At 48.4% G+C, this 20,877-nt stretch overlaps 1 protein-coding gene across 14 annotated transcripts in view; it reads right to left on the bottom strand.

Moving 5' to 3' along the window:
- Positions 1–20,877, bottom strand: part of Rapgef1 (Rap guanine nucleotide exchange factor 1) — a 116,396-nt gene that overhangs the window by 24,201 nt on the left and 71,318 nt on the right. For 8 of the 14 annotated variants that reach the window (XM_051185018.1, XM_051185020.1, XM_051185022.1 and 5 more), the window contains 7 exons: positions 13,915–14,003; positions 13,151–13,306; positions 12,569–12,689; positions 12,003–12,186; positions 9,999–10,469; positions 5,410–5,612; positions 3,137–3,292 (listed from right to left, as the gene is read on the bottom strand). In XM_051185018.1, the coding sequence (XP_051040975.1) occupies positions 3,137–3,292; positions 5,410–5,612; positions 9,999–10,469; positions 12,003–12,186; positions 12,569–12,689; positions 13,151–13,306; positions 13,915–14,003 (1,380 nt within the window). The remainder of the gene's footprint in view (positions 1–3,136; positions 3,293–5,409; positions 5,613–9,998; positions 10,470–12,002; positions 12,187–12,568; positions 12,690–13,150; positions 13,307–13,914; positions 14,004–20,877) is intronic. The other 6 variants (XM_051185024.1, XM_051185017.1, XM_051185023.1 and 3 more) reach the window with 2 other exon arrangements.

The following is a 20,877-nucleotide window of genomic DNA, read 5'->3' as shown; positions in this document are numbered from 1 at the left end:
TATATGAGGCCTGGGTTTTCTGTGAAGGACATGTGTGAAGCCCCAAAACCTGAATCCAACTGCTCAGAAAAGAGACTGTAAGTCCAGAATGGGATACCTGCTGCTTTATAGCTCTTTTGAAAATACTGGGGTCCATGATGACATATACTTAGCTTTTTTGAGGGTGGGATGGTTTTGGGGGTATCAAGAAAAGGTTTCTCTGTGTAGCCCTGGCTGTCCTGGAACTTGCTCTGTGGACCAGGCTGGGCTCAAACTCAGAGATTGGCTTGCTTCTGCCTCCTGAGTGCTGGGATTAAAGACGTGAGCCATCACTGCCTGGCTGCACTTAGCTTTCTTATCCCAAAAATTTTTGTTTTAAATCATAAGCATCATTATGGGCACTTAAACATAACATCTCAAAATGAACCAGCTAGCTATTTTACTTATCCACAGTTGGATGGGAAAGAAACCTGTCAATAGAGTCTAGCATTTCAACAAGTGTCTTGGTGGTGGTAATATCTGGAATGGATGCTAGTTAAGGAAGGAGGAACAAGATAGTCCGGGGGAAGGGAGAGGTAACTGATTCTCTACTACCTGCTTCACAGTATAAAGGGGACTGGCCACCCTTGTGGTCACCAGGAGTCTCGATGCTGTCACTACTGATCAGGACAGAGAAGAGACACACAAAGGGGATGGCTGAGCCACAGTGTGGAGAGAGCTGGGAGGTTCCATACCTGGGCTACAATGAGGACACACCTCACAGGAAGGCAGAACCTGGAAAGCCATAGAGGGAAACTCTTAGGTCAGGAAGAAGGTCTGGTACCACGTTAAGGCTCAGGTAGCTTGGCAGCTTGGGGAAGGCAGGGAGGCCACCTCTCAAACACATGTACACAGCAGGTCTGTGGTGGGATGAGGCCAGGTTACGAGGGCCAGGTACAGCCTCCAGGTATAGTCGCAGGAAAGGCTACTCCTGGCTTCCCATATTTCTTGCAGCTGAGGCTGCAGCCCACTTAGGGACCAACTCCCAGGCTCAGCCAACACCAAGCGCCATGCTGAACGAAGGTCCTGTGTGGTCCTAAGGATCCATGGGATAGCTGGTGCTGCCACTGCTCTTTGGCCACCCCTGTGATCATAGCCCCTGTGCTTATGCTCGAGGGCTCTTCAGAATGGCTCCAGGGCTTCCAGGCTACTATAAGCTCTGAAGCAAAGTCCTGGGCTTGCAACATTTGACTTCTTTCCTTGTCATTTGTCTCCCAGACACCAATTGTCTTTTGATACATATTACCTTCTTTCTCTCCCCATGTCTTTCTACTGTGACTCCCAATTGTCATCTACACTTTGGCTTAGCTCAGTCTTCCTTAGTTTATCTGACTGTGCCTACTGAACCATGAGACCCTCTCAGGCATGCAGCCACCCATTTCCATCCTTCTTGTAGCTAACCCACACCTGCTCTGATCACAGTGTGGAACCTCATGTCTAGGCTCATCTTAGAATCAATCAGAGACTGTGTGATGAGCTGGCATGACACTAAATCACTCCCTTGGGTTCTACCTATTAGGTGACACACACTCTAAGCCTTTTATTGAAACAACACATCCTTTCGGTGTGGCCCCTTGGACTCTTTCCTGGAGCTGGAACTAAGAACACAGAGTCACAAATGCAAAATGCCTCAACATTCCACAAGGGTGACACACTCAGACCTAAACCTAAGAAAATGCCTTTGAATGTTCTGCAATTCTGTAGCAATCAGCCCAGTCCTCCACTAACAGCTCAGAAGGAATAAGAAGTAACTCTTAGTTATGTGTGTGTGTGTATATGTAAGTAACAGTCAAGGGCTAGGATTGTCTAAAACCAAGTTCTACAAGGTCAGTGGAGGGATCTTGCTAGAGGTGCCTTCCGAGGAACCAGGCTGTCTGTGTGGTGGGGCAAAGGTAAACGCATCCTGTCCCATATACACAGCACTGCTGAGCACTGAGAAGGGAGGCTCCATACTACAAGGTCCTCCTGAAGGCCCTGAACATTGAATTGCAAACCCTAGACAAAGGTGGACACCAGACAAAAATAACTGGGAACCTAGACCAGTTTTACAGTCATCTATCCAAGCTTTTCATGGGCGGGTGAAGTCATTGCTGTCCTCCTGGGCATAGGACGAGAAAGGGACAAGACTACTGCCTGGCACTCGAGAGGGCAGTGGGGCAGCTTCTAAGCTTTCCATGTATGTGGGGTGTCATATGATTTGATGCGGTTCTCTCAATCACACTATAATTCCCAGGAAGACCGAGGCCCAGAAAGAAGTTATACTTGAGCTCAAGCTGCTTCCAAGGAAAGTAAGCTTGGCTCTGTTGTTTCTCTGCAGCTCTGGGGCAGATGCAGACTCCAGACAGCCAGGTCTCTTTGTGTTACCACGGAGCTGTCTAGTCCTCCCCATACTGGCCTGTGTCAAGGTGGAGGTCAGTACCACCCTTCTTCAGGAGCAGGGTCTCCTTTCCCTTGCCCTCAACAAGTGATCCGTGACCCTACTGAGTGGCTGTCATGTGGTGACCCTGAGTCACTTCTGAGCTTTGGCCACAAGGTGCCTGATGCGTTTCTGTTTGTTACCTTGGAACCTTGCCAGCTGCTATAAGAACAAGCCTAGACCAGCCTGGCAGTGGTGACAAACTAGCCCATCTGTTCCAGCTCAGGTCCCAAAGATGTCTGCTTGGGCAGATTAGCACACCATCCTCCTAATCTGAGTCCTAAGCAATCCTAACCAAAGACAAAGGTTTACTGCCTTAAACCACAGAACGTCTGATGCTTATGAGGTAAGCAAAGGCACCTAGCCATCACTCTTGTACCCAGTTAGTTGCTTTCTGTGTAAGGAATACTCCCTTTAAACCCAGCCCCAAGGAAAGCAGAACACAAAAGCAGAAATGGATGTGCTCTGTACCAGTGTCATGCAGTGTCCAGGCAGGACAGCCCATACTTTCATTCTCATGCCCCCCTACCACAGTCCCCAAGGCCCAGGGAACCAACTATTCAGAATTTCTCCTGTGGACAGGCAGGGGTTTGCAGAAGGACAGTACTGGTAACAGGTAGCACCATTGTCCAGGAGGCACAGGCTTCAAGCATTAACTGCACAAGTTTCCAAGTGAGGAAAAGCAGGGAGGGAGTGACTCACCGAGGGCACAGGCAAGCTGCCGTGCCGGTTGAGAAAGGAGTTAGACACGGATACACTGAGGCCCTGAGCGGCACTGCCGTCCTCGGGGGTGAAGGCCACTTTAGTTTGCTGGACACAGTAGGAGACAGAGAAGGAAGAAGCAGCATAGGAGGCCTGCTGGGCAGAGGGTGAAAGAGAAGGCAGGGAGGAGGAGAAAGCAGAGAATAGTCAGCATAGGTGGTGTAGCTGTGGGGTCTAATTAATAATGCTGGGGGGTCCCCTGCAAAGGGACGGCTGCCCAACTCCCCCAAAGCTTGCCTAAACAAGAGGCCCTGCTCTTCCACCTCATGACAGATACTAATATCAACTTTCAGAAAGACTGTAGATGACAAGTGGGCTGTGCCACACAGACTTGGTCTGACCCAGGACCCTGAACTCTTCAAAGTGGAGGAGGCATGTGTGGTCATTCTGGCCTCAAGCTCAGAGCCAAGTCAGTCTACCTATGCTATAATCTGGGCCCTATCAGAGACTACCTGCTAGCCTTGGACCTCGCTCTCTTTCTCGCTCCCTACCTCCTTCCCTCAGTTTTCTGAGAATAGGGTTTCACTGTGTAGACTTGTCTGTTCTGGAACTAGCTCTGTAGACCAGGCTGGCTTTGAACTCACAGAGATCTGCCTGCCTCTGCCTCCCAAGTGCTACAATTAAAGGCAAGTGCTACCACTGCCCAGCTTCGGCATTTCTTAGAGAGCTTGGTGATCAGGGTCTTCATCTGGAAAATGTGGAGAACTCTTGTACCTTCTGTGTACATTTGGGGGAGGGTTAAATGAAGTACCATGCACATAGCATTGAGAGGCCTGTAAATCACTGTAAAATTGCTACAGCACTTGTGTAAGATGTGCACAGCTCCTGTACGTGCATGCTGGAGATAGGACATAACCAGCAACTGGCACAGCCCATCCTGTCATAGGCCAGGCCTCACCTGGAGCTGGGCTTTGATTTCTAGGTCTTCAGATAGCTGTGGCCTGGAATAAATTCTTGTAGCTCTCAGCCTCATAGCGGAGACAGCAGGAACTATGTTGAGGGCTGAACCTGCCTGGAGAAGTCCCTAATTGGCTGATCTCTCCCCAACCTGCTGTATGGTGGCCTCCTGTTACACACTTGGAATGGTTCTGTTCCACATGCATGCTCAGAGTCTGTGGACTTTTCAGCATAGAGATGCCCAGGGAAACCCACAGGTTACGGATGAACAACCTTAGTAAGGACTGACTGGTCAGCAGTGGTCCCAGGCCCACATTTCTATTCTTATAAAGAAAACCTTCTGGGAAACAACTGCAATGGTTTAGAGTCCCAGGTGGTACCAAGGACAGGGCTGGGACCCCAGGTTCCCAGATCCCAGCTCAACCTTTCATCTCTATAGAGGCTGCCTCTGTTAGGCTGAGAGTCTTCTTGGAAGAAACAAATGCCTGCTGAGCTGACTGGTTATGGCCTGTGAAAGCTGAACAGCTCAGAAGCCTGATGCTAGGCCAAGTCCCAGGCACTACAAGAGAAACAGGGCTTACTTCCTCTCACAATGCACAGAAACTGGACTGGCCAGCAAGGTAGCAAAGCAACCCACATAGCTCTGTGACGGTTAAGACTTCAGCTCTGCAGAGTTTGGCTGGACCAGGGGCTCTGACCCTGAGGCCCAGTGTGTACCAGCAGCAAGGAGAACAGGGTTGGAAGCAGGCTCAGTGCTTTGCCACCTGGGTGAACGCACAAGACAGGCAGGATCCATCACAGAGGTGTGCAAAGGAGGGCACCACTGGGTTTGTAGCACAAAGTGGCTCTGTCTGGAGCCATCCTGTTTCAGTGGAACTTGTTCCCATGGGGCCATCCCTGGCTAGGACTGGGATGGAAGTCACTCCATACAGTTAGGCCCATTATGGAAGTCAAGTCCACAGATGGCTGCACACAGACAGTGCTCTGTGCTTTGATTGAGTCCCCCCTGTCTATGAGGTCTATGTTAGAGCCAAAGAAGAAAGGGAAGACACAAGACACTGTCAGCAGAGAAATCAAACATTCTGAGCACAAGTCTGTCCCAGCCTCATAGGCTGCTTTGGAGGAGGAGGCCCTTTGCCCCCAGGGTGGGAAGATGGTAGTGTGAGTATGTGGGGAAGTGGAGGCACCATGTGGGACACAGTGACTTGAACACCTAATGAGTGAAAAGCAGGTAACTTGGCCCCAGCAGCACTGCTCCAATCTCGGAAGCTCTGGTCACCTGCAACAGTGCCAAGGACAGACGGGGAACTGCTTACCAGCTGCCGCTGCTTGGGAGGCAGGGCGGGTGGGGGGGCCAGCTCCTGCGTAGAGTCGCTGCCACAGAAGGAGTCGCTGAAGCCATAGACCTCCATGAGCATCTTGTTCTTCTGCTGGTATATGTGCTCACTCTGCGGTGTTTGGTAGAACATGGAGGGCTGTGGCTCTGAGTAGTCCTCGAGCAGCTGCATGTAGGCCAGCACTGTGAACAGAGGGGGCTGCTGTTCTCTCACCAGAGTGGAGCCCACAGAGCTGCCCCCACCAGCTAACACGCTATAGGGAAGCACAGGGCCTTGCAGAGCAGGCTGCTCTGGGTGCTAACTACAAAGGTGGACATGTGCCATCACCCAGCTGGACACACTCACAGAGCCCTCTGTGCATGGCAAACTCTGGGAGTGACGCCTGTCAATTAGGTTCTTCCACTGTTAACAGATCCCACTCTGCCGGGGGTATCGACATTGCCGGAGGTTGTGAATATGGGAAAATTTTGTACTTTCTACTCCATGTTGCTGTGAGCCTGAAACAGCTCTCCAAACATAAGGTTCTATTAAAGAAAGTACAAGGGGCACTTTGTACTCTTCCTGCAGAGGTGTTGGAGGTTTCCATGCTTAGCAATACCCAAGGCTCTAAAGGGCTGCTCAGCCTCAGCCTGCCCTGTGGTCAGTCTCAGATAATGAACACACATAAGGCTTCTGATGTTTCCCAGTCCTGCCCTTGACCTACTGTGCTGGGGGGTGAGGGTGGGGGTCCCATCCATAGCCTTCTTTTCACCCCGTTTCACTCAATGTCCCCTACAGTTTGTATACTTTACTACAGTCTGTGGTCTTTCCTCACTCATTGTTTACTGAGCATGTAACACTGTACATGTAGGCCTGGGCACAGGTATTGGAACTACATGGAACCAGCAAGGTGAACCCTCTGCTTTATGGGGCTCATACTATCATTGGAGCAAAAGAGTATAGACACATATACAGTGTAGCAGCCCCACAGAGAAAGAAAAAGTGTGGTGGCCGAGGGTACTATTCTAGACTATGGAAGAATGTCAGGATGGGACAGGTTCTTCTAACCGTAGTCCACAGGTGAAGTGTAAAGGGTAGACAGGGCACAGCATGCAGAAGATCAGGGAAGGGAGGTTGGGCTGCATCCCAGGGAGGATGCTTGCAACAGGCTTTATTCTGAGCATGGGAAGCCACTGTAGGGATCCACTGGGAATCTGGGCCTGACCGATGTAAAATGGCTCTAAGTCTGTTCAGGGATAGGCAGGTATATGATAGTGATGCAGAACAGGGTATTTAAAAATAGATGGAGCCCGGCAGTGGTGGCACACACCTTTAATCCCAGTACTTGGGAGGCAGAAGCAGGTGGATCTTTGAATTCAAGGCCAGCCTGGTCTACAGAGCAAGTTCCAGGACAGCCAGAGCTACACAGAGAAACCCTGCCTTGAGAAAGGGGGGGGAGAGAGAGAGAGAGAGAGAGAGAGAGAGAGTATGGAGCAGGATTTACTGCCTTCCCCTCAACAGCTAGCTCTAGCAGGGCCAAGGCCATGTTTGATCTGTCCACAAACATTTGTAGAATGGGTGAATGAAACATGTTCCCAGCAAGTACCTCTAGGAACTTGTTAGCTCAGTGGGCTTCCTTTCTGGCTGAAGGGACACAGGCAAGAGGACAGAGGGTGAGAGAGACAGTGCACAATGCTAACTGATGCATCTTCTCCATCCCTGGTACCACCATCCTTGCACAGGGAGGCTAAGCTGATGTCTTCAGCAGAGCTGCCTATCACAACCTGTCTGCCCGGCAAGCTGTCACAGCCTTTCTGCCTCAGCAGGGTGACAGCCAACAACAGTAGGGACCTCATGTGCCTGGTGAGTTGAGAAGCCAGAGAATCAAAGCTTTCAAAGCTTGGCTGTCACATCTCATGCTCTCATCCTTGCAGGAACTCTCTACACAGCAGGTGCAAGGCCCTGCGTTACCTGGGCCCACTGTGCACAGAACTAGAGGGCTCCAGGAAAAGGGTTGGAACATTCTGCCTAGGGACTTGAATGCAGGCCTTCCATCTGTCCCTAACCCTGAATACACGGAAGGGATGGTAGAGAGAAGGAAATAGTTGGCACTTTGAAACCTGGTTAGGGCTGAGAATCAAGAATCAATTAATTCACTCATAGAGAAAGCAAGAATAACAGCTGTGAAGTAAAGGACCCTGGGCCTCAGACCAAAGGACCTAAGTCAATGTGTGGCAGACCCAGGGACACAACCTTTTGCATCTTCCGGGCAGACACTTTCTCCTTAGGTCATACCCCAAAGTGCCAGGAGCATCTGCTCTGCAGTGTGGACACTTTTCTGATGATTAGAACTTGTCACCTCTGCTGCCCACTGACAGAACATGGTTGTGCTTCCCATGGCTGAACATGAAAGAGAAAGCCCCACAGTGCTGCTGCTGTATCCTTGTTCAGTCACAGCCTAGGGGTGACCCTAACCCCACCACTGGCTTTTCAGAAGGACCAAGCAACCCCTTCTATCCAACAATGCTATCAAACTGAGTCTCTTCAGGCCTTTGGAAACTCCTGATGCTGAGATCCTGGTAGAGACCTGCTAGCTATACAAAAGAACAGCAAGAGGTTCACCCTTTCCATATTGGGTAGTGGCTCAGATGCCAGAGCAGCCTGCAAGACTAGAGATGCTTAGCTGCAGGCACCTGGGCACTGGGAACATCATGATGTCAGGGCACAGTGAAGACATATTGTGACACCAGAACTGCCCATGTATGAGTTTGCTTTAGAGGTGCCAGATATAAGGGATGACATTTATTCATTCTTTCCCCCAAAAGCAGTTCTGTGAAGCTTTCCACCCACTCACAGGTGGAACTCTCCGATGGTCCCCTCAGGGAGTGAAGGACAGACTCTGGACCAGGACTGAGCTCAGGGTGCTTCAAATTCTGGGCTCTTTCACTGAACACAGAAAAATGACCCCTGCATGGGGGAAAAAAGAAAAAAGAGAAAAGACCTCTATTGAAAACAGTGGGTCTGAAGACGGAGGGCAAAGCCCATCCTTCTGGGTTTGAGAATACTCAGGCCCCAGCCAGGCTCAAACCCCACTCTGCCTCTCATTTGCTACTCTAAGGACCAGTTTTGGCACCCCTGAGACCTTGCCTGGAGAACTAACTATGTAAGCTTTTGCTCAAAGTCATCACACTTGAACCCTTGGTTGTTCTAAAGGATCTGCATAAAAAAGTCCTCTTGTCACAGCAAGATAGAGCTTCAGGCACTCTCTCATGTCCCAAAAAACATTTCAGATTAACATTCAGATTAACAGAAACAATGGCCTTGCCCCATCCTCTATCTGCTACCTCCCTCTCTGTAGGCTCTGCTTGAGGAGCTCGACCCACTCTTGTTCTAAGAGCTACAAGCAGTACACTGTAACAGACACCATCCTGCCCCACACCCTAGTCCACAGGACCCTTTGATGAGAAAGAGCCCTCTGTCCCCTGCAAGGGTATGGGGCTTTGGTATAGTGGGTGGAAGAAGAGACTCAGAAAGATGTGTTCCCAATTCCTTGGCTATTCTCAGCAGAGCTTGGTCTGTAATGAGCTAGTTTACAGGACACATGGAATGACATCATTAGCTTACAGACCAGTTCCTCTCTTTGCTGGGGACCACCCCACCAAGGCTAGCACAAAACTGTGAAACATCCTGGGTGTGGTTACAAACTAGGTCCCTCTGGTCTCAGAATGGCTCTGCTGGGTTTAATGAGGCAGGCCTTCCTTTGCAAACAGGAAGCTCTCATCAGGGAGTTAGAAGTACAATATCTAGTTTTAGGTGTTCTTGCTGGATTTATACCAAGGTAAGAGGACCATCGGGCTGAGTAGCTGATGTGGCTACATACATCAAAATGGTGACATCTGGTCTGCCAGAGAAAAATCTGAGGACAGTGATAGTGAGGCTGGGGAGAGAGCAGAGCAGTGTGGCCTGCAACTCTTCCTGTGGAGCAGTTGGAGAGGGAGGAGCAAAGATGGAATGTTCAGAATGTTACTTAGTAATGCTATGGCAAAATTACAGTTGGAAACCATCCAAAATACAAACAGTCCACCTTCCAGACCCACCCAGACCAGTGACATCCATCTACTAAAACATGTAGGCCAAGAGCTGATCTCAGACCTCCAGCCAGCCAGCTCTGATCCAGGTCACTGTGAGCACCCTGTCCATGCTCAGGATATCTCTACCAGGGCTAGTGAAGCCCTGTGTATACCCAAATGCGTATTCTATGAGCACATTACAACAATGCTGCTCTGTGTACCACGATTCTCAGTTGCCTTTGTCACTACATGTTCAGGCCAAAAGGGTCAATGAATTGCATCTATAGAGGAGAGACAATGGGCAGCATCAGGCCTGTGATTTCAAAGACCAGAAAGGAGAGATGAGCTAATCAGACTTTCAAGGACCACAAAGGGTGATAGCAAAAGGCCCCTGGAAATATCCACATGTGTACCTAAGAGCCTATCCTATATGAAAGAATGAGGCTTGGTTTTGGTCCCACGCTTGGGCTAGGCAAAACACAGAATTGTTTAGGCTTATAGAGTATGCAGAGAGCTTACTGTGTTTGTTTTTCTTTTCTGGTAGAGGAGGTGGCTTCTCGGGGTCACCCGCTGACTCTGGAACACTGAAATCACCCACAAACTCAACAGGGGCTGAGGAAGTTCCCTGTTGAAAGGGCAGGATAGCAGCAAAGGGCGTGTAGGGCACAGGCTGGACTGGGACTGGGTTCTGCAGGTCATCTTCTGAGATGTTGTCATACTGTGATGGGTGTCGTTCATAGGACACCCTGCAGCCAGAGCTGTCCGTAGTCTGGGAGGCTGCACTCCTGCGCTTCTTCTCAGGAAGGGCAGGTGGAGTGTCTGTCTGCTGCCCTTCCTGCTGGGGACAGCTGCCCAGAGGCAGCTGCAAAGGGCCAAGAAACGGAGGCCCAGCCTCCCCCAGGGACTCCGGTAGTGGGCTGAGGCTGCAGGCTGCCTGGTCTGCGTTGGAGAGGTCTTGCTGGAGGAATTCATAGTCAGGGTCATAGTGGTCTGCAAACCAAACAGGAAAACAGCCCTTAGCTCCAAGCCTCATGAACATCACTCACCTGTGTGAGGGTATTGGATCCCCTGGAACTGGAGTTACAGACAGCTGTGAGCTGCTATGTGGTATTGGGAATTGAACCTGGACTCTCTGGAAGAGCAGCCAATGCTCCTAACCACTGAACCATCTCTCCAGCCCCTTAACTGGATATTCTTTATCTGTAACTAACTGTAGAAGTTAAAGAGGTGGCAAGATAGTTGTGTGCTATACTGGTCTCCATGTCTTATACTTTAATACACACACTCACAAATATGAAATATGGGTTTTTTCATTTTGGGGAGTGGTGGTATTTTGGGGATGGAACCCAGAGCTTGTATATGAATTCTATCACTGAGCTATATTCCCCCAGCATTTTCCAACTTGGTTACTATTGCAAGGAAATGGCAAATAATCATGAAAAATAAATACTCATAGCTGCCCATCAGAGTTTACATCTTGATGCATTTTCTCAAAAGATATTTTTTTTTTTTTTTTTTTTTTTTTTGCAGGGTGGGGAGGGGAATGATTTTTTTCCCCTGAGACAGGGTTTCTCTTTGTGTCTTAGAACTCACTTTGTAGACCAGGCTGGCTTCAAACTGAGAGAGAGGTCTGCCTGCCTCTGCTCCCTGAATACTGGGATAAAAGGTGTGTGCCATGACCACACAGTGAAAGTTCTTGCAGTTTCTTTTCTCCCCAGAATCCTATCACCACATATTTTTGTTAGTTTTGAAACATGGTTTCACTATGTAGCCTTGGCTGCCTTGAAATTCTCTCTGTAGACCAGGATGGCCTGGAACTTAAAAAAACCCTTCAGCTTTTGCCTTCCAAGTACAGGCAGGTGCCACACTTTTCCTATCTTTTTAACTTAACTAAGGAAACAGCATGTTGTTGGTCTCAGAGTTTGTTCATATACCAACATCCACGTGACTTTCACTGGCTATAGGCTACTTCATCAAAATGTCCCATCATTCATCTGATTCCCACTAGTGACTCCTACCAGGGTCTCTAGATTATCACCAGTTAATTCTTCCTCAGACAGAAGCCTTCCCAACAATCTCTCCTTTGTGCTTAGGATACTTTCTCAGAAGGGAAAGTATTTAGTTCCCAGGACACAAACAGGTTGGTACTGGCAGGCCTTGGGCAAGTGACCTTGGTCACTGGTGTCCAACAAGGATAGGGAGGCTGCTTGATGCTTTCAACCTCTGTCAGTCCCTTCAGGACTCACTCCCTCATAAAAAGCCCCATGTACACTGCCAGGCTACCTGTAAGGAGGGTGACTGCCTGAGCATCTGTGGTATGATTCTGCATTATGATTTCATATATACTTTCAGCCTCTTCCAGAGCAGACACCACCCTCATTTTGCAGATGAGAAAACAGAGGCTTGGATTTTAAAGGATTTGACAAAGGTCACCCAGCTAATGCTTGGAAATCAGCTGACTCAGGCCCAGAATCAAAGGACCCAAGGAACTCTGGAGGAAGAAGGAGGGCTGTGGTGGCTTACCTAGTGTTTCACAGCTTGTGTTCCGTGAGCACTGCCCACTATCCCTGTCTAGGGAAGACAGCTGCTCATCTGACCGGCTGAGTTTGCCTGTGCTGCTGCAGGGGGACAAGCGAGGAGACTCACCACCACAGGAGCGGCTGCCTCCCGACAGGCGCCTCTGGGAGTAACAGTCAACATCAAAGTCCTAGGGAAGAATGCAAAGGAGCCTCAGTCATCCTTGGGAAGGGCAGCAGAGACCAGGGATAGGTAACTGGTATGCTCACCAGCTCAGAGGCCATCTCTGATGACAGCAGAGGATCCAGATGAGACAGAAAAGGAACTGGGAGGAGTGTGTGGACAGGGATGTCCTTAGGAAATACCCAAGGTTTGTCCACTGCCCATGTCATGGGGAGAGGGAGCAAGTAATGGTTATGGATTGCCCTCCCAGAAGCCTCTGGATTATTGTGACTAACAGTGGGTCTAAAGAGTATCTTTAGCTAGTAGCTAAAGGTGACTTTTGCTTTAAGACTCAATCCCCCAAACCCCAATTCCAGTCTCCTTCCCCAACAGAAAATGGACTGCATTACCTGCCTATTGATTCCAACAGGCAAACTGGAGCCGCTGGTAGCTCGACTCATAGGGGCTACCACAGCCACTCGGGTAGGGGATGGAGCAGACTGCCTTTTCTTGGGTGGTAACGCTGGTGGACTAGAAGAGACAGAAAATCCAGGCAAACTGTACATCACAAACAGGAGCATTTTGGAATGGCTTTAGGGAACAAGACATTAGTGAAACTCTTTCTCCACACCTAATTTCCACACTTTAACTGCCTCCTATTTTCCTGTTACCAATCACTATATCAATTACAAAAGAACAAAATCAAAAAAGATTCTTTTCCTTCTATAGTACATCATGCCTGGTTTCACTAGATAGAGAACTAAGGCAAGCTGTAAGAGCGCAGAGCCTGTGCAAGGGCCCTGGGGCAGAGCTTGGCCACCCTCAGAGACCAACCACTGGGGCATTTAAGAGACCAAGTCCTAAGTCTTATCCCAAGCACACCATTATCCTTTTCACTCATTCTACCATCTTCTCCCCTTATTAGGTCATAAATGGGGAGATATTAGAAAAACAAAACAGAAAACTTCTCAAAAGGAGTTTAGGATAATTACCTGTTATCAACCACCCGAATGCCGGGTAAGGGGGGCTTAGGGGGTGCGACCTCTTCACTAGTGGAGTCTGGGAGCAGTTCAGTGGGTGGTGACACCCCTGTTGTTGTCTTGCTCAGAATCTCCATTTCCCGGTCTGTCAGAGGGAGCTCAGGGTGGCTGAAAAAATGGAAAGAACTGGGGTTCACAAGCTGTCAGAGTGCATGTGGACCCTGAGAGTGAGAGGGATGGGCTGAGGAGCATCTCCACACAGTCCTGGATTCCCATGGACTCATCACTGACCAGCTACCAGTCTGTTCTAAAACAATGTGTAACATTTTTAAACTGGGTCAGTCCTTGAAACTAATGCAAAACAATAAGGCTGTTCCCATCGTACTCAGCAAACACATGCCACTGGTCCATGTATCATCATCCCATTGACTGAGTTATATGAAAAAAAGCCCATGCTCTCCCACAACCCCTCACCTAAGCTCTTGGGAGTTCATGGTGCAGTGACAGGTGCCAGAGGGCTAAGAACAGGCAGTGGCTTCCTTTTGTACATTCTTGCACAGTTGAACTTGTAAAGTACAAGGCAACACTTTGAAACTTATGTGGAATATACACTTTAAAGCATTAGGTGCTTACCAAAACTCACTAAAAAGGGAACTGGGGCTGCTCACAGCCTCTCCAATGCTTCCTCTGACTGTCTTTGTCAAGTGTGGGCTCAGTCCCAAAGTCTGTGCTCGGTCCCACTGGGACCTCAGTGACAGCAATCTGCTCAGACTTACCCATCAGGCTTGCTGGCTGGGGAACTGGGCTTCACTGGGCTTGTTGGTGATGGCCGCCCCTGCTTCTCAATGGTTAGCCTTACTAGCTCCTGCACTCCAAAAGAGAGAAAGGGAGGAAGAGAGAGAGGTGGGATGATCCCACTGTACCTTCAGCAAGAGGCCCCTGCTCTTCCTGAGTCCTGCTTTCGTGTCCACATTTTCTCATAGAGGGTAATGTATACAGTTCCTAATGCGCCTCTTTCCCTCTAAAAATACTGTCACAGCACACTACAAAGTTTCAACTGCACTATACACTTCCTCTTGAAAGGAGAAATGGCAAGTCTCGGTCTCTAGATGAACAAACCACTGCACACTTGAGTTGCTGCTGTACAGTCTGGGGAGGGAGCGGGAGACATTTTTGGTTCCCCAAAGCTGTCATGTTATGCATAATGATGCCCTTAGCCATCTGGTGTCTGGCTTTGAGTGTTTCCCCCAAGTGTACTGGCTCAGTTGAGGCAGGAAATGGAGACCAGTGGACTGGCTGGGAACCTTGACAATGAACTTAGAGTAAAGGTCATATGATTCAGCAGAGAGCTGGTTTTGAGAGAGAGAGAGAGAGAGAGAGAGAGAGAGAGAGAGAGAGAGAGAGAGAGAGAGAGAGAGAGAGAGAGAGAGAGAGAAGGATTTAAAATAGCCAAAAAGAGGCTGATTAGGGCCCTGGAGATCATGGAGTAGGTGATGCTATCTGGAGTAGGTGATGCTATCTGGCCAGAGAGCTCTAGGGATCTGTTGCTTGACTGTGGCCAGCACACTTGGTTTCTGTGCACTCTGGGAATCGAACTCAGGTCATGATAGTGCGGGAAGTACTTTATAGAATGAGCCATCACTCTAGCTTCAACTTCCAATCTTTGTGGAGGCCAAATTCATACACCATGAAACCCACCTACTCTAAGTGTGTGAATCCATGTGCAATCCTTAACACAGTCAGCTTCAGGACAGAAGCCCTGTACCTGCAGTCCCCTCATGTTCCTGCCACTCCTGGCTACCTTGCCTCAGAAATCCACCTTCATGTGCTTGAGTAGCTGCCATACTTGGGGGCCTGGGTTTGTTCTTTTCCACTGCTGAGCAGTGTTCTGGTATGTCACTACTCACAACCTCCTCCCTAGTTGGGGGGATTCTGGTGACGACCTGTGGGTATGAGGGAAAAGCAAACCACCTCTGAGGACACAGAGGTGGGTCACCTAGCCACATCTCCCTGCCCAGGGCCAAAGGATTACCATTTCCCAAAGCAGGCTTTTCTGACAACACAAAAACGAGGAAAACAGATGGATGCACAAAAAAGAAATATTCAAGAGGAATTTCACAAATGGGAAGACAGGACGATGTGGATGGGTGGTGTCAGTGAGAATGGTGCATCACTCTGGGTGGCAGACAACGGTCTAGAGGGTGACCTACTGGCACATACTGAAAGCCTCAAAGATTTGTTAGGAGAATTTTGTCTGAGGAAAACGTCATGGATATATGCAAAAGCTCAGCTATGGAGGGTGGGACAATAGGTAAAAGGAGACTATGTAATGGCCCACAGTTAACACTCACTCCAAGTACCAAGTATGTATGTCAATGTGACAGAACCCAATACTCTATAGTCAGCAAGGGCAGACTCACAGCAGGAACATGGGTCACAGCATGGAGAAATGGCACAATACTGGGGCCACTGGCAGCAGAAAAGCCCTACCTGCTTTTGGGAAACAAGATCAACCTCCCCCTTTTAAATTGTATCTTCTACATTTGCTAAAACATACATCAATTCTGAGAAAACTGCCTCCTCTACACCATGACAGACATGTTCACGGAACCAAACTGGACTCCATTCTATTCTTGGAGCCATGTGGGAAATAAGATCCTTGGCCTGAGGATAGCACAGGAAGGGGAGGGGGGCTTCTTCTACCTATTCCCACAATTCAGAACTCAAAGCGACAGAGGGATGGAAAGAGAAAGCAGCTAGAGGGAGGCTGCCTCCTCACCCACAGCCTGGGGAAGAGGGGAGAGTGGCAGAGGCAGCCCACCCTGAAAGCCCCATACCCTTGGCTGGGATCAAAGTCACTTTCAAGTGACTTGGAAACTCCACATTCATGTAGTGTGGGCTGGCCTTGAACTCTCAATCCTTCTGACTTAGCATCATGAGAGGGGTATTGCAGACATGTGTCTCCATGCTAAGCAAACTCACTGAGGCAAGCAGGACAAAGGAATGCAGAGAAGTCTGCATATTTGTGTCTGCCAATACAGAACAAATTCCAGTTCCCCCCGACTAGGGGGCAGTTTGGGTGAGATGTCCCCCGTGAAAGGCAACTGTGACCTCAACTAATGAACAATGGACAGCAGAAGGATCCTGGGATAACAAGCACACATGTGCAAGTGTGCTCCTAAATTCCAAGACCATATCATGACATAGTGGGGGCTGGGAAAGAGACAGGAAGCTTTTCTTTCTCTGCCAGCCTTCCTGCCCAAACAGAAGGACTTTGGTTTCAACTTGCCTTAATGATTGTACACAGAAGGCTCTGGAAACTTCTATCATCTAGGTTGCTTCCAATACTCTGGTTTCACTGAGTGCTTACCACCTGTGGATTGGCCAGGGCCTAACACCATGGGAAAAGTCAAGCCTCTGGAAGGCAGAGTTTCTCAAAGCCAGGATCTTTTTTTTTTTTTTTTTTTGGGGGGGGGCAGGGTCTTTTTAACTGGACTCCAACTAAAAGGTAAGTAAGAAAGACTGCTCTGAACTCTACTGCCAACAAAACTATAAATTGAGATCAATTATTAGTTCACTGAAAATCAGTTTTCAGAATCCAAAAAATACATTTGGAGAAGATCTTCCTAAGAACGTGATACGTTCCCATGCTCATTTTGTTCATATGGACCATGACTATAGAGACAGAAGTGCTTGAATGATTTAACAAGTCAACACACAGCTCTGAGCTTGAGCATCCCAGTCCCACTCTCCTCTCCCTCTTCTGGGGATGGATGACACTAAGACCTGAGTGGTAGAGGGGGCCCACACTGCTGTGATAGTCCTGGCACAAAGAAACCCAAGGACAGCATGGTCGCTAGCGTTCTCTGTGCTCATTCTCACAGCAGGACTGTTCCACTGGAAGCACACTAGCTGTAGCCTGGACCTTTCGCTCCAGCTCAGACCCCCATCTATCACCCCATCTATCTACTCTCTGGCCCTGTGGTCTTTGAGTCCTGTGCCAGGGCACAGGAAGTCTGTGGTTACACACCGAGGCTCAGTGCTACCATCTAGTTCTTCACATACTTTGGAAGAGGGTCAGGGCAGGCCTGACAGGTGAGAGACCCTGGTCAATAAGGACCGGGGTGATTCCTGTGACAGAAGCTACAGGACACGATCATAGGAGTGTCCAGCCACAGAGTGACTTTGTTGTTGTTTTGCTCTGTGTTTTTAGACAGGGTTTCTCTGTAGTCCTGGCTGTCTTAGAGCTCTCTATGTAGACTAGGATGGCCTCCATCCCAGAGATTCTCCTGCCTCTGCCTCCTGAGTGCTGGGCCTGAAGGCATGTACCACCATGTCCAGACCTGAGTGACTTAATAGAGACAACAAGGGACCTTCACTGCCCACATCAAAAGTGGCAGCGAGAAGCAGCAAGTTGAGGAAGTGTTCTCAGCTGCACACACAGCAAAGAAGCACAGGGCTTGACACACGAGGCATTGATAGAGATGGGCAATGACTGAGAAGTAACTGGCATTCCTTACACGGTCTAAAACAGGGGACTTCAGGTGCCACACTGTAATGGGGATGGCTGGGATCAGGGCCAGTTAGGGAGCTGCATAAATACTTTAAAATGACACAGGCAGAGGATGCTAGGAAGCACTCCTGATTCTGAAAATTCTACATACAAGGATGGCAACAAGCTTTGTACAACAACCATGAGGGTTGGTTTCTCTTTCAGAAATCACCTTATGAGTCATAGCCTGAAAACTCTGGGGCACAGTAGTCACCACCACCAATTACCGTCCTTACCAAGGGGACACCTTTCTTGGGAACACAGTGCTCTATTGAGGAAGCTTCCTTTCTTCACTAACAGATCAAGAGGGCTCTGGCCTCCAGCTTTATAGGACTCCACAGGGCTGAGGGACATGCTGAGCAGCACTATGAGGGTGCCTTTGACTAACTCTACACTGCCAGATTTCAGGGGTAATGACTCTAAAATAAATTTAAAAAATTTAAAATGAACAAAATGAGATTGGAGAGATGGCTCAGTAGTTTAAGAGCTCTTGCAGGGGACCCAAGTTCAATTCTCAGCACCACACAGGACAGCTTACAACTGCCTATAACTCTGGCTCCAGGTGATCTGATGCTCCTCTGGCCTCTGTGGGCACTGTACACATGTGGCACACATACAGACATAAATAAAAATAAAATTTAAAATAAACCAAAGTCCCAAAGTTTCAAGAAGGAGACATCCACCTGCTGCTACTGCTGCACAAGGAGATGCTGCTGCACAGAGGCTCTGTCCGGGTCCTAGATTTTAAAAAGCAAACTTTTTAAAAATAGCAAACCTGGCCAGTCAGCAGTAGCACATACCTTTAATCCCAGCTCTCAGGAGGCAGAGGCAAGCAGATCTCTGTGAGTTCAAGGCCAACCAGTCTGGTTTACAGAGTGAGTTCTAGGACAGACAGGGCTACACAGAGAAACCCTGTCTTGGAAAAAATAAAAAAACAACAACAACAAAAACAAAAACAAAAACAAACAAACAAACAAACAAACAAACAACCCCAAAAGAAAAAAGGGAGCCACACCTTCAGGCCAAAGTCAGCCTGGGACTTGTTTCTAGAAAGCTCTCAAGGTAGGACTGGCTCAAACAACAAAAACACCAAACAAGGACTGTGCCAGACTGTCTGTGGACTGAAAGGCTTAAAATATTTACCACGTGGCCCTTCCAGAACAAGATGTCCTACACCAGGAAGGAAGTGTCACTTGGGATTTGCACCCTGTAGTCTCAGAAGCCAGTGGCTGAAGAGAAGAAACCAGATTGGCTATGTATGGCCATGTGGGTAACTGGTGAGGCCTGATGCAACTCTGGCCAATAAATGTAAGAAAAATTCTGTGAGAAGCTCTAAGAAGCCTCCTTAAAAGGAGTAGGTACAACACCCACCTCCTCTTCCTTGTCTGAAATGTAGCAATGGTAGCTGGAGAGGAGGTAGCCACTCTGAATCACTGGGTAGAATCCCTGTGCTAATGTCAGCAGGAACATGAGATAGGCACACCCCTGATCACTCAGAAAACCTCACACTAGCCTTCATCTGTCTCTGAGTTTTACATATGAAACATAACATTCTATTTTTGTGTCATGTGTGGAGGTCAGACGTTAATCATTTTCCATCTTTTAAGATAGGATCTCCTATTGGATTGGGAACTTGCCTATCTGGCTAGACAGTCTCATCACCAAACAACCAAACCCTGTCTGTCTTGACTTCCCTTAGTGTTAGGATCATGGTTACATGCTGCTGTCCCTAGTTTTTTTTTTTTTAAACATGGTGTTCAGGATCCAATCTTAGCCTTACACGTTCATGTGGCAAGCACTTCACAGATTGTGCTCAAACCCTCCAAAAATCTGCTTTATTTTTTTTTTTTTTTTTCGAGACAGTGTTTCTCTGTAGACCAGGCTGGCCTCGAACTCACAGATATCGGCTGCCTCTACCTCCTGAGTGCTGGAACTAAAGGCATGCACCACCAACATCCAGCTTCCTCCCAAAAGTTTCATGTCTAAACTTTTTTACATTGGTTGATGGGTTGATTGTGTGTGCGTACATGTGTGCCATGGTTCCCATGTGGAGGTCAGAAGACAATTCGAGGGAGTCAGTTATGTCATCAGGTTTGGTGGTGAGCATGCCTCCCTGGTGAGCCATCGCTTCAGCCGCAGAAGTCCCATCTTTAAAAGCTTCTCCTTGGTTGACCATTCTGTCCTGGCTACTATAGTTAGAAAACATCCTTTCCTGTAGGTGTTCCTTTGTGTTACAAGCTGAGTCTGCTATGCAAGCCCAGGGAAATGACAAAACTATGGATCTCCACAAGGCTCCCTTAAGGCTTTCAGCAGAAGCATTCGTTCGTTCGTTTATTTATTTATTTTCTGTGTATGTGTCTGTTTGAGTGTCTGGATGGTCACAGAGATCAGAAAAAAGTGTCAGATCCACTTGAGCTGCAGTTAATGGGTGATCTGCCCGATACAGGTGCTGAGAACCAAACTAGCCCTTATTATTATTATTTTAAATTATAAACACTTTTAGTCTGTATGAGTGGCTGGAGGCTAGGGATACAGAACGCTGGCAGGGAGGCCCTGACATCTCCACAGGCAAAAGGTATCATGTCTGAAGTTAGAAGGGAAGTGGGCATTTAATTGGTACAGTTGGGAAGATGTGCAATTGTGAGCTGCCCTAGAGAGAGCCACAATTCTCATCCAAGACTAGTAAATGTGAGCTACTCTGGTGATAGTTTTGGCGATCAACAATGTTCACCCCTGCCTGCTGGCCACCCAACACTTGCCAGGTACTCCATAGACAAGATCTTCTTTCCCCTCACACCTTCAGGGTATTTAAAAACCTACAAGAATCTCAGAGGAGTCACCTGTCCAATGTTACACAACTAGTGGCATTTATGTGAAGATTTATGTGGCAAATGACAGTACTCATGTAGGAACAAAATCAAAATGATCTAACTTTCAAACTCATTTCCAGTCTTTACCACTCCCCCCCCTAAAAAAAAAAAAAAAAAGAATTCCATTCAACAACTGAATGAGATCCTTAAGGAGTGGTGAGTCAGTTTGTAGGAATGCACCATTTCTCCTCCAGGCAGGATGAAGACAGCCAGCTAAAGTCTTTGTATCTGCACATGCCTGGCCCTCCCAGCTGAGGCAGCTTCCTCACACACCAGGACATGGGCTTATTGTTAAGAGGATCCTTTGGGTGAATCTC

Source organism: Phodopus roborovskii, unplaced genomic scaffold, assembly GCF_943737965.1.
Source record: "Phodopus roborovskii unplaced genomic scaffold, PHOROB, whole genome shotgun sequence".
In the NCBI taxonomy this organism is placed as follows: Eukaryota; Metazoa; Chordata; class Mammalia; order Rodentia; family Cricetidae; genus Phodopus; species Phodopus roborovskii.
This window is presented reverse-complemented; position numbering and strand designations above follow the sequence as displayed.